We start from the raw sequence: 13,616 nt of genomic DNA, 5'->3' as shown, positions 1-13,616 counted from the left end.
ACACTGAGATGCTATTGTAATATTAAAAATGTAACTTTCTTGACCCAAGCTGCAGATACAAGAAAGCAGTGCATTTTTAAGTTCACAACTCTTAAATCACAAGAATGCTCCAGTTCTCCAAACTCCCTGCTGCTCCTGCCTGCAAACGGGACTACCTTCCTCTCCAGATCTCTGCCTCCACTTCCTCAGAGCAACAAAGCCCCCAGGAAGACAACAACACTCAAAAGAACTGGAGTTCATTGCTGCCAACAAACAATTAAAGAACTGATGTCCTTGGCGAAGGAACAAACTGAACCAAACAACCAGAAAAGGTTCTACAAGCGACTTACGAAACAAGCGGTTTCTGACAGATCACCAGCACGTCGTACACCACGCACACCCCGAACACCGTGACGCCCGTCTCCTTCACCAGCATCGCGCACGTCCCCAGGAGCAGGCTGAGCGCCAGCCAGCCCGCGGACACCGTGGGTGGAAAACGGTCTCCAGAGCCGCTGTGATCCACGCTCCTGCGCGAAAGGAAGAAAACGCATCACTGAGGGAACCAGCGGAGCATCAAAACTGCATTTTCAGGGCAACCAAACCCTTGAAAATAGGCCATGGGTGTCAGAGGGTGCCAAGAGGCTTCTTCTTTCAGCCGAGCAAGAAATGATACGATTTTGTAAAAAACTAAATGAATACAGCAATAGCCTCACAGCACTGGAGCCCTGGGGACAGTCCCTGGGGTGCAGTCTGTGTGGAGTTTGTATGTTCCTCTCAGGTCCAGAGGTATACTGCTGGGTTAATTGGCGTTTGGGAAAAGTGGACGTGTGCATGTTTTTGCGTCTGCATATGACCAGCGTTGACCCTGTCCTGACCTTGGCCTGTTGCATGCTGGGACAGGCTCCAGCTCCCCCATGACCCCGGACTGGATAAAGCGCTAAGAACAAGGATGGACGGCTAATACAGATATAACCATGCATTTACAGTGATATTCACTTAAAGAAAATCTGCATATCACCATGCATACAAAATTGAGTTTAAGTGTTTCAAGATTCTTTGGATGACTGTAGTTGCTCACAGCTGTTTTTATAGTTGTATTATAATTAATATTTATAATTTTATATAATTGATTTTACTACTCCAAAACAGTTCTTAAATTGCATTTATATATAGTGCCAAAGTATCCCCAAGTGCTACAGATGTATGAGGGGACCCTCTTCACCCCGTTGCTCCAGGCTCAGGGTACCCCTGTAGTCAGGGCTGGGCTGCGCCCCCACATGCTGCAGCAGCTCATCCGCAATCAGGCCTGTGGAGTGGCCCTGTCACTACTAGGAGGAGCAGCAGGACTAAGTCTTTATTATTTCACCCAGGCGAAGATCCCAAAAAAGAAGAAATCAGGAGTACATTCCAGTTACAGCTCCCGACAAGCACGCTCTTCAAAGTGAAGAAAGCGGCAGCAGAAATATTTCTGCTCCATTCGAAAGAGAATGATTCCAGCCACACAAAGAGATGATAATCCCGGTGACAGAGGGAGAGGAATTATGTGAGAAGGGAGCTGATGTGACACAGGCTCCAGATGTCCCCGTTCTGCCCTTCCGAAGCCACCAGCCAGCCCACTGCTCTCCAGGGAGAGCGACCGGCCGCGGCTGCCGAACTTCACACTAAAAGCCAGTAATTTGGCGTCGGGTTTTACCACAGCCAGCCTCTGTAACGTGAAGTCATTGTGTAAATTCAAATTCCAAGAGTTTTACTGGCATGGGCCATGAATTGCAGTGTTACCAGGGCAGAAGCTATTAACAGAACGCTTACAGACATTTAGAGTTAAAAAAACCCCAAACATTTACAGACATGACATTATTGCGAGACGGGCTCAGTGCCTGCTCCCCAGGTTGTGACAAGAGATCTCGTACTGGGCTGCAGCTCGGCTGAGTTTCCTTCCCCAGGTGGATCGGAAGCGGTTTCGATTTTAGCAGGAGTGGGAATTCTGGGATTAGACTTGTAAATTTTGGGAAAGAATGTTTAATATTTCTAGAAATTTAAATGCACGGCTAAAAGCTCGCCACTGTGCTATTATTGGCAGATTTACAAGCTTGCGTTGATCTTTTCTAAACACGGTTTGTCTTTGTATAGGATGGTGTGCTTTGTACAGGATAGCACACACTGATGTAGGCAGGGAGCGAGCTTCTGTCGCTGCCCTGAACCCCTGCAAAGAAGGATTGGCCACTCTGCTGGCTGCCGATGGGTTTTCTCAACCTCCAGCGCGACCTAATTAAATCAGAAAATAGCAATTAAGCCAGGGGTTCCCATCACTGAGCCCTGCAGTCCAGATTATAGATGCCTCCTAGTCTTTCTAGGAAGTTCATTACATTGAAATGGTTCGATTAGAGCGCTGCAAGGAGCCACATTATTCAGGGAAGCTCTTACTCGATATCCATTTTCGCCATTCTTGCAGGTAATTTGTCCCCCGTAGGCAAATTCTCCAAATTGAAAGACACTTACCTTGTGTAGGAGAGAAATGTCAGAAGGAACAGCAAGCACGCCAGAACGTCTGCTCTCCCCACAATTCCAGACACCTGTTGAAGAAATGTCCGTTTAATTTCCTGCACCGAGACGGTGATGAAGGCTTGAGGGCCGTGCGTCACTACTGTATGTCAGGCTGTGGCTGTGGCATGAGGACAGGTCTACCTGCCTGCTATTTACCATCAACAGGCTCGAAGCGGCGCGGTGTCTGGAGAGACTCCCACTGCGGAAACCCCCGGATCGAACTGTGATGCAACTCTCACTGCGCTGCTCTCGCAGAGAGACAGAATCTGGTGAGGCAACGCCAGGAAAAACAAACATTCTCTCGTGCACTTAGCGGGACCTGTGATTCCATCTGTGCTGCCGGCTATCTCACTATCTCCGTGTTTTGAAAATGTCCAGATGGAGTCTGGCGAGGTGCAGCATCTGAAAACTGCACAGAACCCTAGTTCTCACAGTCTAGAAACCAGGTCAAAACCTTAGTGCGGTTTCCTCCACACAATTTTCTAAAATTCTCTGCAGCTTTGCAGATCAAAACGTAAAGAAAGTACAGCAGGAGAACCAAGGCACTTTCCATTATCTAGACCAGCCTGCGCTGAGGTGTTGCCTCATACGGCTCGATGGGGCGGAGTGGTGGCACTGTGGCTCAGGATCTGCGCCTGTGGCTGGAAGGTTGCCGGTTTAAATCCTGCGGCCGACAGAGGAATCCTACTCCGCTGGGCCCCTGAGCAAGGCCCTTAACCCCAGCTGCTCCAGGGGCGCCGTATAACTGGCTTACCCTGCGCTCTGACCCCAGGCTTCTCTCCCTGTCTGTGTGTCTCATGGAGAGCAAGCCGGGGTATGAGAAAAGACAAATTCCTAATGCAAGAAATTGTATAGGGCTAATAAAGTGATCTTATCTGTGGAACCAGCGGAGAATCTTGCTGCACAGAACACATGTCACAACAGGGAATGCAGACTACCTTTCAATTAAATCAAACTGTGATACTTCCACCAGCACTGTTTCACAGCGACTTTCTCTTTGCCCCACAAAGTGCGAGAAAAATTGAGATCTGCCATCGAGCTGCTCTCCGGCTGCAGCAGGCAAGACAGGTCGACGAGATGTCTTCTTCATGTCTCGAGCAAGAGAGCGAGCAGAGCTTCTCCTCCCACCCTGCCCCCCGCGAGGCTGAGCTGGCGTTCCAGCCTCCTGTCCCTCGGGGGATTGCTTTGAGAAGGGAGTCACGACGGTCCTTGCGTGACAGACTCCCACTGGCTTCGGCAGCACGGCACTGCGGCTCCTCCCGTCGGCTAAATCACGTCCCAGAGCCCCGTGGTTATACCGCCATGTGTCACTTAACACACCAACAACAACTCGTGTACAAAGTGTAACCTCAGGCAACACCAGACTCCACTTTTGTTTTTGCAAATATCACCAGTTTTCATGGTTACACTTCACATTTCCGTAAAATAAACAATAGGCCTGTTGGGAGCGGCTTCTTAAAGGTACTCGTTCAGATCTTGACAGTAACATTAAAAAAAAAACCTCAGTGCTGGATTAGAGACTCTGAAGACCATTGTGGGGAAAGGGACACTTTCTAATAGCACACTGCTCCTCAATGCTCTACAAGCACAGTGCACTACAGAGGGCATTGGAGGTGCAGATTCATGAGGAACTGGAATATAGCGGAAGTTGTGGGCAGAGATATTCCTGTCCTCTCCTGTCCTCTCTGTTAAGCAATGTGTTCAAGCCTATCTCCCCCTTCTCTGTGTGCACTCCTCAGTAGGACTACTGTTCCTTACAACAGATGGCTTTGCTCCACAGTCTTACAATCCAGCAGAGCACTGCTGTGACCCGTCAGTCTGATGGCGGAGGCGGTATGCAGAGCCTTCCCTCTTAACTACCGAGTGCACTCACATCTGGGAGCAATCGCTAGCCGAAACACGTGAAAATCCAGCACATTGCAAAGAGATGCCTTGTATGCATTTCTTGTATAAAGCCAATTCCCGCCTCTGACTAAGGTTTTCCACTCTAGGTACAGCTCATGCAGGTTTACAGGTCTGCACAGCTGGAAGCGCTTTCAATTGCTGTTGCTGAACCTTTGATCTCCTGGCTTATGAGCAAGAATTTTCCTTAGACGTTACAAGATGGGCTCTGGCTCACCAGGAGATTAGATATTTCCTCTGGGCACACAGTGCAGGGTGCAGTGCTTTTGCATGATTACTCACCCCTGAGGTGTACACAAAGCTAGGCTTCACAAGACACAGCACTGGATACAGAGGGACTGAATTGTCCTAGAGTTAACAATAAACTATTTTATATAGCACCTTTAAAAGTGGCTTCTCGGTGCTTTACAGAGAGAAACAAAGATACACAGGGAGAGGAGATAGCAGGATTACACAGTTACAATTAGAGTTTGAATATAGTAGGAAAGCAGAGGGGGCACACGGGTCCAGTTTTAAATAAAAGTCCTTCTGAAGAAGAAATTTCGGAGCCTTGGTTTGAAGGTGCTCAGGGAAAGTGACTGATATTTATAGGGAGATAATTACAAGGTTTTGGGGTGCAGCAGGAGAAGACCCCATCACCTATAGAGCGAAGACAGGCTTGGGGGACAGTTAGGAGAGCAGAATTAGAAGAGCGAAGGTTGCGAGGTGGGGAGTAGGGCGATAATAGCTCAGACAGGTACTGATGTGCCAAGCCATGCAGAGCCTTATAGGTGAGCAGGAGGATTTTGAAGTTGACATTAAAACCTGATAGAAAGCCAGTGATAGTTTGGCTCATCCTCTCGAGTGACTGTGTGCTGAAGGGCCCTGATGGCTGTAGAGGGGCCAGTACGCAGACTGAAACCAGGTAGCAACATTGACTGGCTGGGCTGAACCTCCTTCAGAAGAGCTGGGTCTTGTACTTGGCCAAGAACTGTGCAACAGCAAGACCTTGTATGTAACGTACAAAGGCAGATTATTAGACCAGTAAGGGACTCTGAAACAAAGGCCTTGCTCTTCAGGGGTGCTGCATCTGTACTAAAGACCATCAGCTGAAAAGGAGCGCGAGACTGGCTTCATACTTCCACACTGGAGCAGCCCCTGAGGGGCTCAGATATGAAAGGCTTAGTATTTTCATGCAAATCTTCAGATCTCAATGTGGGTTTGCGGCCATTTTGACAGAACAGCAATTTTTTAAAAAAAATTCACGTTCTTTGCCAGTTATATGCTGTGGGGCTCTGAGCCCTCGAACCCTGGCAGGGGCAGAACAGGGCAGCACCCCTCACACTGGGGCAAAGTAGAATCAAAGGAAGCGAAACCATCGAGTAGCCAGGGGCTCCCGGAGCCAAACTATCAACACAGGCTTGTGTGCTCTTACCCCAGCAGGACAGCCCAAACCCACTGGCTTCACAGGGAGAGAAACTCGCGAAGCTGATCTGTCCCCACTGAACGACTCCAAACCACCTTAAACACCGCCCTGATGGGTGACCAGGACAGACCGAACGCTTACCCCATGAAAATCTGGATAGGCATCTGAATTCTTGGCCTGTAGCCATCACTTGAAATAACAGGGAACAGTAAAAACAAAGAAATTTCTGCGATTATAAAATCTTTTCTAAAATTGAGCTTCTCATTTTCCAGATCATCGGCCAGGGTGTGTCGACAGGGAAGACATTCATAATTCATCTGCTATTGACAAAGATCCGTCCGTCTGCGTCCCCTCTCAAGGCCGTGCATCTGCACTCCTCTTCACTTATTCAAGAGCTGGAGCACCATTACCGGTCTTGTGGCCATCAGCTGTCGCAGGGTCATGTTACTGCATCCCTGACTACGCAAGCCAGCCTGCTTGAGTCGGTGGTGGAGGGGGCAGTGAACTCTGACTCTCCAGCCAGCAGTACAGCAGCCTGACCTCACCGTCACACCGACGTCCACGTTCCCTGACAAAACTGTCGGTTTTTAGACTCCAGTGGAAGACTGCAGTACAGCAGACCTCCTGTTCAGGGAGCCAGGCAATGCCAACTTATTATAAAACACCTTAGAACCCCCCACCCACGCACCCCTTCCTATTCTGCTTATTAATTAGACTGAAATGAAGTGATCTCTCTTCACCGTATTGAACTGATGAACCAGTAACCTCAAAGAGCCTGCCAATGGCATAACCAAGCTGAATCACAAAAGAAAACCTTCCGTTTTCCAGGAAAACAATGCCCCTTTCCAGCTGGTTCCAGCAGGGAGTAGTGCTCTGTTCACACTGATTTGTACCGTGAACCCAATTAATTAAACAATGTTATCACAGGTTCGTGAAAGTGAAGGAAAAGAGCTAACAATCTAGTATTCATTCAGCACTAGTGGCTCCAATGGTTGTGTAGCAGAGATTATAGTCGCACGTATTCAGCAGTGTGAAAACAATCCTATACAGAGCATACCGTAGGAACAGGGTGACAAGTTTTACCAGCCCCAGCCCCGGTCCCGTAGGAACACCCTCTCTATCCCAACGCTTCCCAGCCCCGGTCCCAGAGGAACACCGTCTCTATCCCAGCGCTTCCCAGCCCCAGTCCCGTAGGAACACCATCTCTATCCCAGCGCTTCCCAGCCCCAGTCCCGTAGGAACACCGTCTCTATCCCAGAGTTTCCCAGCCCTGGTCCTGTAGGAACACCATCTCTATCCCAGCGCTTCCCAGCCCCGGTGCTGTAGGAACACCATCTCTATCCCAGCGCTTCCCAGCCCCGGTCCTGTAGGAACACTGTCTCTATCCCAGCCCCAGTACTGTAGGAACACCGTCTCTATCCCAGCGCTTCTCAGCCCCAGTCCTGGAGGAATACTATGTCCCTTTTACTTAATTTGTTTCTTCAGTCAGTCTCCAGTGTCAAAAATACACAACTTCAAGGGTACCGTTTCGAACATCTTCAGCTCAGCTCACTGGCTGTTATGTTACTGGCAGCTCTTACAGTGAGTTAACTGATGAACAGACATAGGTGAGAATGACCCTGGCAGACACACCCACTTCTTAAAAGTGGAAAATAAAATAAAAATGCGGCCCAAATATTAAGTTAGCCTTTAATGAGGAGCTCCACTGGACTAAAAGTTCAGGAACCACTGCTACAGGATTTATATTACAAGCCAGCAAAGTCCTGCTTGGACGTGAAGTTCAAACCTGTATTGCTAGTTCCACAAACCATAGTTTCTTTTTTCAGAAGGTGTGTTTAGTATAAAGTGCACTGTTGTTCAGCGGTTAATGCTGGCAGCTCACAATCTTGGGTGTGACTGTAGACTGGGGATCCTTTTGTGTGACATTTGCATGTTGCCGACATGGGCTGGCAGAGTTAAGCAAGGGGAAGCTATTATCCTGAACTTGAGTCTCTTTCAGACTCTGTTGGGATCTGTTTTGCCTGGAGAGACCCCAGAGTACAGATACTTTTTTAATTGTTACATTAAATGGGAGTGCATTTTGTATTCTGGCCATTAGCTCATGCAAGCAGATGTTTTAGTCTTTTATTTTGTCGGCTGTTCTTTTACTCTGAAACCACAGTGTAGATGAAGGAAACGTGCAACATCACAACAAGAGCCAGAGCTTGGCTTCATACCAAGATGTTCCATCCATTTGTTTACAATATTGAATATTTAAGACTATATAAGGCTAGTGTTACCATTATATATTTCACAGTATTTACAGTATGGTAACCATATACTGTTTATGATGTATATTTAAAATACCCTGAAGCAGCACTTTTACTTATGTGTGAAAAGCAGCATTCAGTTCCACAGAGACAAGTTGTTGAGGGAAAAAAAAGTAAAGAAATTACACTGAGGCAAGGAAAAAAAAGCTTAACTTCCAGAGCTGTAAAATGAAGCTCACAGAAAGCACCAGTTTAAATCCTGGAGTGTAATGAACTTAAAAGGCGTGTTTACAGGCCGTACTTGCACCACAACTGTAATTTGACCAATTAGACTTTTTGATTTTTGACAACACTACATTTAACACCATAGTTAGCTTACACAAACCTGGAATGTCTTTATGGAGCCACTGCAAAGAGAATGTTTTGGAGCTAAAAAGTAAAATGTAATCAAAGGTGTTCACAGTTTGTCTTTATTTTAGCAGATGGTTCAGACAAAACCTTACTTTCACTTTAGCTTATTATAAACCTCACCCATAGACTCCAGCGCGGCTTTGGTCTTTTACCAAAACTGATTTTCATGGTCTGTAAAGATGTCGGGTTTAAAGGCAAACCCCAGAGGGGGTGGGGTAGCTCAGGCCTAGCTGCCGTTCTTACCCAGTGTGAAGGAAGTTACTTTATAAGGTCCAGTTTGCCGTTTGCCAGACACTGGTCTATGTCACACAGCCAGCTCAACTTGCACAGTCTAAACAAACATGACAAGACAATTTCTCACTGGCACTCCTGCCTAACCACTTAGACCACATGCAAGTGGCAAGTGACACTTAATATAGACAGGTGAGGAGTCCTACATGCAATTACCAATAAGTTGTAGTTTAAATACAAAATGGGACAAATAAGGCCAAGGCTGAACTGGAAGAAGCCACATATTAGAAAGACGCAAGTGTTTATATTAATGCATCATTTACATAATGGGAAAGCAATACAAATACTAGGTTAAAGCTAAACGCATAGAACAGAAATCAAGCAATGGTAAAAGTTGTACAATGTACTACCGAGCAATACAACATTTACAATACTGTGCACAAATTTGGTCACCAATTTATTTTTAAAAAATTTCCCCCCCCCCAAAGGGCAACCAGATGGGGCTTAAGAGAATGTCCTCCACTAACAGGCTGAAAAGCTTCAGTTCCTTCAGTCTTTAAAAAGGGATGCGATACTACAGTAGTACTCAAAATCCTCAAAGGCACTGGACATTACCCCGGAGGAGACTAGTGGGAAGTGTTACAACCAAGAACAGGAGACATTTACTGCAGTCTGGAACAGTCCAAGTCGATAACCCAGTTTCTTTCAGGAACGGGCTGGATGAGATCCTCAGATCAATTATCTGCTAGCAATCAAACATGTTAGATGGGCTGAATAGCTTCTCGTCTTAAGCTCTTAAACAAATTGAACAACAATGCCTTTATTTCATACAGCTTGGGGTCTGGGGGCATCATTTCACATCTTGATGTGAGAAATGCCTAGCAGGAAATTTCCTTGTTTGGCTACATGTGGAAATGAATGGTATTTATTATTTTAGCCAATTACAGTGCTGGGAGTTCCATTTTCTACCTGTGGAAGGAGAAAAAGCCTGGATTTTGTTAAAGTGCTCAAGTGATAGCTGGGCACTGTACCCCAGGCATCCGCGAGATGGGCTCTACGAGGACTGTCCTCGCTAATGTACAGCATGTTCCCAGTGAGGGTTCAGCACAGAGCTGCTGTACAATCAGCTCCCACTGAAAGCAGATATCAGGCTGCACAGTACCTGCTTTCAGAGGGGGACTTATTGTACGAGTTGTGCTGCACATTACCCTGATCCTTTTGAACAGCCACTGGCAACAACACTCTGCTCGCCCGCTCTGTTTTTGCACATGCTGTAACCTGAGAGTTTACTTTCATTTTCCTTGCTTGAATGTGCATTGCTTCCCGAGTTTGCTCACGCCTTTGTTCCAACTGTGCAAAGCGGAATTTCTAAAGTGTTTTTATTAACTAGAAAGCATGAAAGCTTCAGAGAGAGGGTGCACACTTGGCAAACCATCTTCTTCAAAGAAATGTTACAAAATGTTAAGATCGACACAGCAAACGTGCTTTTAATTTCCAAAATGTAGTCATTCTGTAATGGAGTGCCTTCAGGAATGCGAGTTTCTTGTGCATGAGTTTTTTTTTCAACCACAGGAAGTTGTAGGTCAGCCAGATGTGGTGGAATACGGCCAGCATGCGTATTACTGCTCTTCTCTGGAAACCTGATGTTATCTCTCGTTCTCACTGAATAGAGTCTGCTGTGACGTCTTACCTAGTGCCCGTTCCCCACCCTCTTCCTGTGCTCACAAAAGGAATAAAAATAGCATTTCTATTCCTGCTAGCAAGCAAGGCCCAAAACATCTGGATACTCACAGCTTCTGTGTGTACGGGATGGACAGCAAACAGCAGAGCTGTGAGGAACGCCAGCCGCCTGTCCTGGAACACGGTCCTCTCGCAGGCGAGCATCAGCAGGGCCGTCACGGCACAGTGCAGGAGGACGTTCACCACGTGGAAGTACAGCGGCGTCAGCCCTCCCAGCAATACGTTCAACCTAAAAGCACGAAAGAAAAAGACGTGTTTTTCATCCCTACAGCCATCGGCAACATGAGCCAGAACATTATCAATATCAACTCTCTCCATCAGAACCGCGCACTACCTCGGCAGGAGACCATAATTGCAAAAAAAAATCTAGTTGAGAAGGACCTCATTAAGGAAGAAGTTTCTTTATGGTCTTAAGGATATTGCAAATGGAACGAGGTATCGCTTAGGCAGAGAGAACATGCCACAGGTAGCAGTAATCACCAAGCTCCTCCAGAGGAGAAGAGAGAGCACTGCTGATCCAGCAGTGATGGGTGTCAGCTTCAGTGGGATTTTTCATTAACACAGACACAGGCGCCCCAGCCCTGCAGGGCTCAGAGACGCATGTATTACATGGAGCTGACCATCAACCTTTAACATTTCAGCTGTGGAGCCTTCTTCGGGTGTGAAGCTGATACGTTGCGTTTCCTTTCTTCTCTTTTCAGCAGGGAATAAACCTTTACTTGTTCCCTTGCAGCCTGACGCATGCCGACGCAGCTCCCTACTTGAACCACCTCAACCTTCAACAATGTCTGGTTAGCGGAGAAAAGGCTCGTCAAAAGATTCTCAGGCCAGTCTTGGACTGCTTACAGCATTTCAGACTACTGGATTAATCAAGCACAGCCCGTGTTAATTGTATTCAAAGTGCACACACGTGTGTCGGAGAGGTCTACAAATGTCTCTGTATTTGCTTTCCTCAGGCGTGCTCACTGTGTGTCCCTTTCTCACAGAACACATAATTCACTTCTACAGGACAGTACAGGAGTAGCATTTTAAAAGGTAACCATTACTCTTGTTCACTCTTATTCGCTATATTGCATGTCCCCGAGACATCGCTTTTTGAACACAGAAAGCCACAGGAGAAAGGAACATAAGAACGGTCACACATCAGAAGTGGCAGCTGGGTTCATTTAGCACATTTGGTGATGAGTAGCTAATTTACACAAGGACATTGCGAAAGACTGGGCGAGATCCGAGTCCCAGCTTAGGCCGCGAGACTGGGCAGTTTGTCCAGTAAGGGGATCTCTCTGGACCCAGAAAACCTCAGCCACATAATCAAAATCAGGCATCACTGCCGGGATGTTAAACTGAGGTTCTGACTACTGGGTCATGACAGATCCCACGGTCTTAAATACCGTGTTCGGAAGAGTAGGGGTAATAAACCTCATAAACCCAGTGTCCTGACTAAACTAAACTAAACTCCACTCCACTCCCGACTCGCATCCCTAAAATTCCCCCTTAATTCCACTAGTGAAGCAGTTTCTCACACCTCCTCCTGATCTGTCGGGCATCACAGCCACTCCACAGGCAGCTCCCACACTGGTGGGAAATGACGTAAGCCCCCCCCCCCCCATATGTAAAGGGCTTTGATATGAAAGGCGCTGTGTGGCAGTGGTGGTGGTGTAGTTGTACTGATAGGGTCCCCTCACAGTCCTCTGTGTTCCAGATGAAAATTTTGTGACCCGATGACCACAATTTACATACAGTAATATTCTAAATGTCATTTTACTGCCGCACTGTGCGATTTTCACACCACAGACCTCCATTTAAAATGCTGTACTTTTGACGGCATGTCCTTACACTCTGCTTGACTTTCCTTTGCTGCCACATATCATATACAGTAGAACACGTCGCATCAACATAGAGTCCAAAATGTATCCAGAAGCAGCCTCTTGATGTTCTGTTTTTAGTCGATGGCCCTGATCCCTGCATCTAGAACTCCACATTAAATAGCATCTGCCAGGTGTTTGCAGGCTTTTGCTATTATAATCTGTTGATTAGACTCTGAACTATAGCCTTTAGCTTTAAAATACACTTAGAAGGTTAGAAAAGAAACCAATTAATTCAAGCCTTCTTTCTTTTCTGGATCCTTTTTTGTGAAAGAATGAGAATTCTACTAAAGCATGAGCTAAACCCGATTTAAAAGTATTTTTTAGAAATTTCTTTGTAGTGTACAACTCAAAGTTCCCACGTACAGAAAGTAGGATATTTGCAAATATGTGTCCTTAGATGTGCTGTAAATCAAAAAACAAAAACACAATATCTATGAATCATGGAGGAAAAACAACCTGTTTCTGGTTTTTACTGACAGGGCATAGGGCACATCCATTATCAGAAAGCTGCTTATTCCTTTCTGTGCTGCTGCAACCTGGAGCCCATTTTCCTGATATTCATCAAATCCAATTCTTTTGCACAAAAAAATAACGCTGATGTGGTCATGCTGTAACAACTCAAGGTTAATGGTTTCTAACGACGTATTTCACCAAAGAATGTGTGGAAAGCTCTTCCAAGAGGATATGAACCTCTGAAGCAAATGTGAAGAGGTAAAACCCGCTTATGCACAAACACATGTATCAAGACAAAAACTCAAGGTTAATGAATCTGCTCTTTATGAGTAAAAGACTATCTCCCATTAATAATTACTCTAGTCTGCTTTGTGGCCGAATTCATTGGAAATCGCTTAGCGTCATGGAGGATGAAGACAATGACGATGAATGCGCATACTGTAAACTACCTCTAACAAAAAGCAGAGGTGAGACTTCTGGACATTATCTTTCCAAGCAAGCTGAACGTTTCTTTTAAAGTAAAACCATTTAATCATTAAAATGACTTGTTTTTTTATTCGCTCTTCGTGCTTCCTTTCAGAAAGGTCCGTATACTGAAGGAGAGTTTAGCAGGAAAGTTCAACATGCGCAGTAACCCTGGCCAAGTTTTTGGAGAAAAAAAAACAGTACCTCGAATTAACCAAACGCAAAGGCACCATCTGAAGAAAGAAGTTAAACTGTTACTAAATTTGTGATTACACAAATTATTTTTCACTTCATATAATTTATCAGACAACAAAGTATGAATATCAGTTTTAATTAGATAATGTATCCCGGAGACAGACACACATTATG

General features: G+C 46.0%; 1 protein-coding gene across 1 annotated transcript in view; it reads right to left on the bottom strand.

The window, feature by feature from the left end:
- tmtc1 (transmembrane O-mannosyltransferase targeting cadherins 1) overlaps positions 1 to 13,616 on the bottom strand; it is a 135,799-nt gene that overhangs the window by 118,837 nt on the left and 3,346 nt on the right. Inside the window, exons 2-4 of the mRNA XM_088923605.1 lie at positions 10,513 to 10,690; positions 2,479 to 2,552; positions 330 to 506 (exon numbers count right to left, since the gene is read on the bottom strand). Of these exons, the coding sequence (XP_088779731.1) occupies positions 330 to 506; positions 2,479 to 2,552; positions 10,513 to 10,690 (429 nt within the window). The remainder of the gene's footprint in view (positions 1 to 329; positions 507 to 2,478; positions 2,553 to 10,512; positions 10,691 to 13,616) is intronic.

The sequence above is a fragment of the Atractosteus spatula genome, chromosome 8 (assembly GCF_055471065.1).
Source record: "Atractosteus spatula isolate fAtrSpa1 chromosome 8, fAtrSpa1.hap1, whole genome shotgun sequence".
Classification (NCBI taxonomy): Eukaryota; Metazoa; Chordata; class Actinopteri; order Semionotiformes; family Lepisosteidae; genus Atractosteus; species Atractosteus spatula.
The sequence above is the reverse complement of the archived record's forward strand: the minus strand, read 5'-3'. Positions and strand labels throughout refer to the sequence as shown.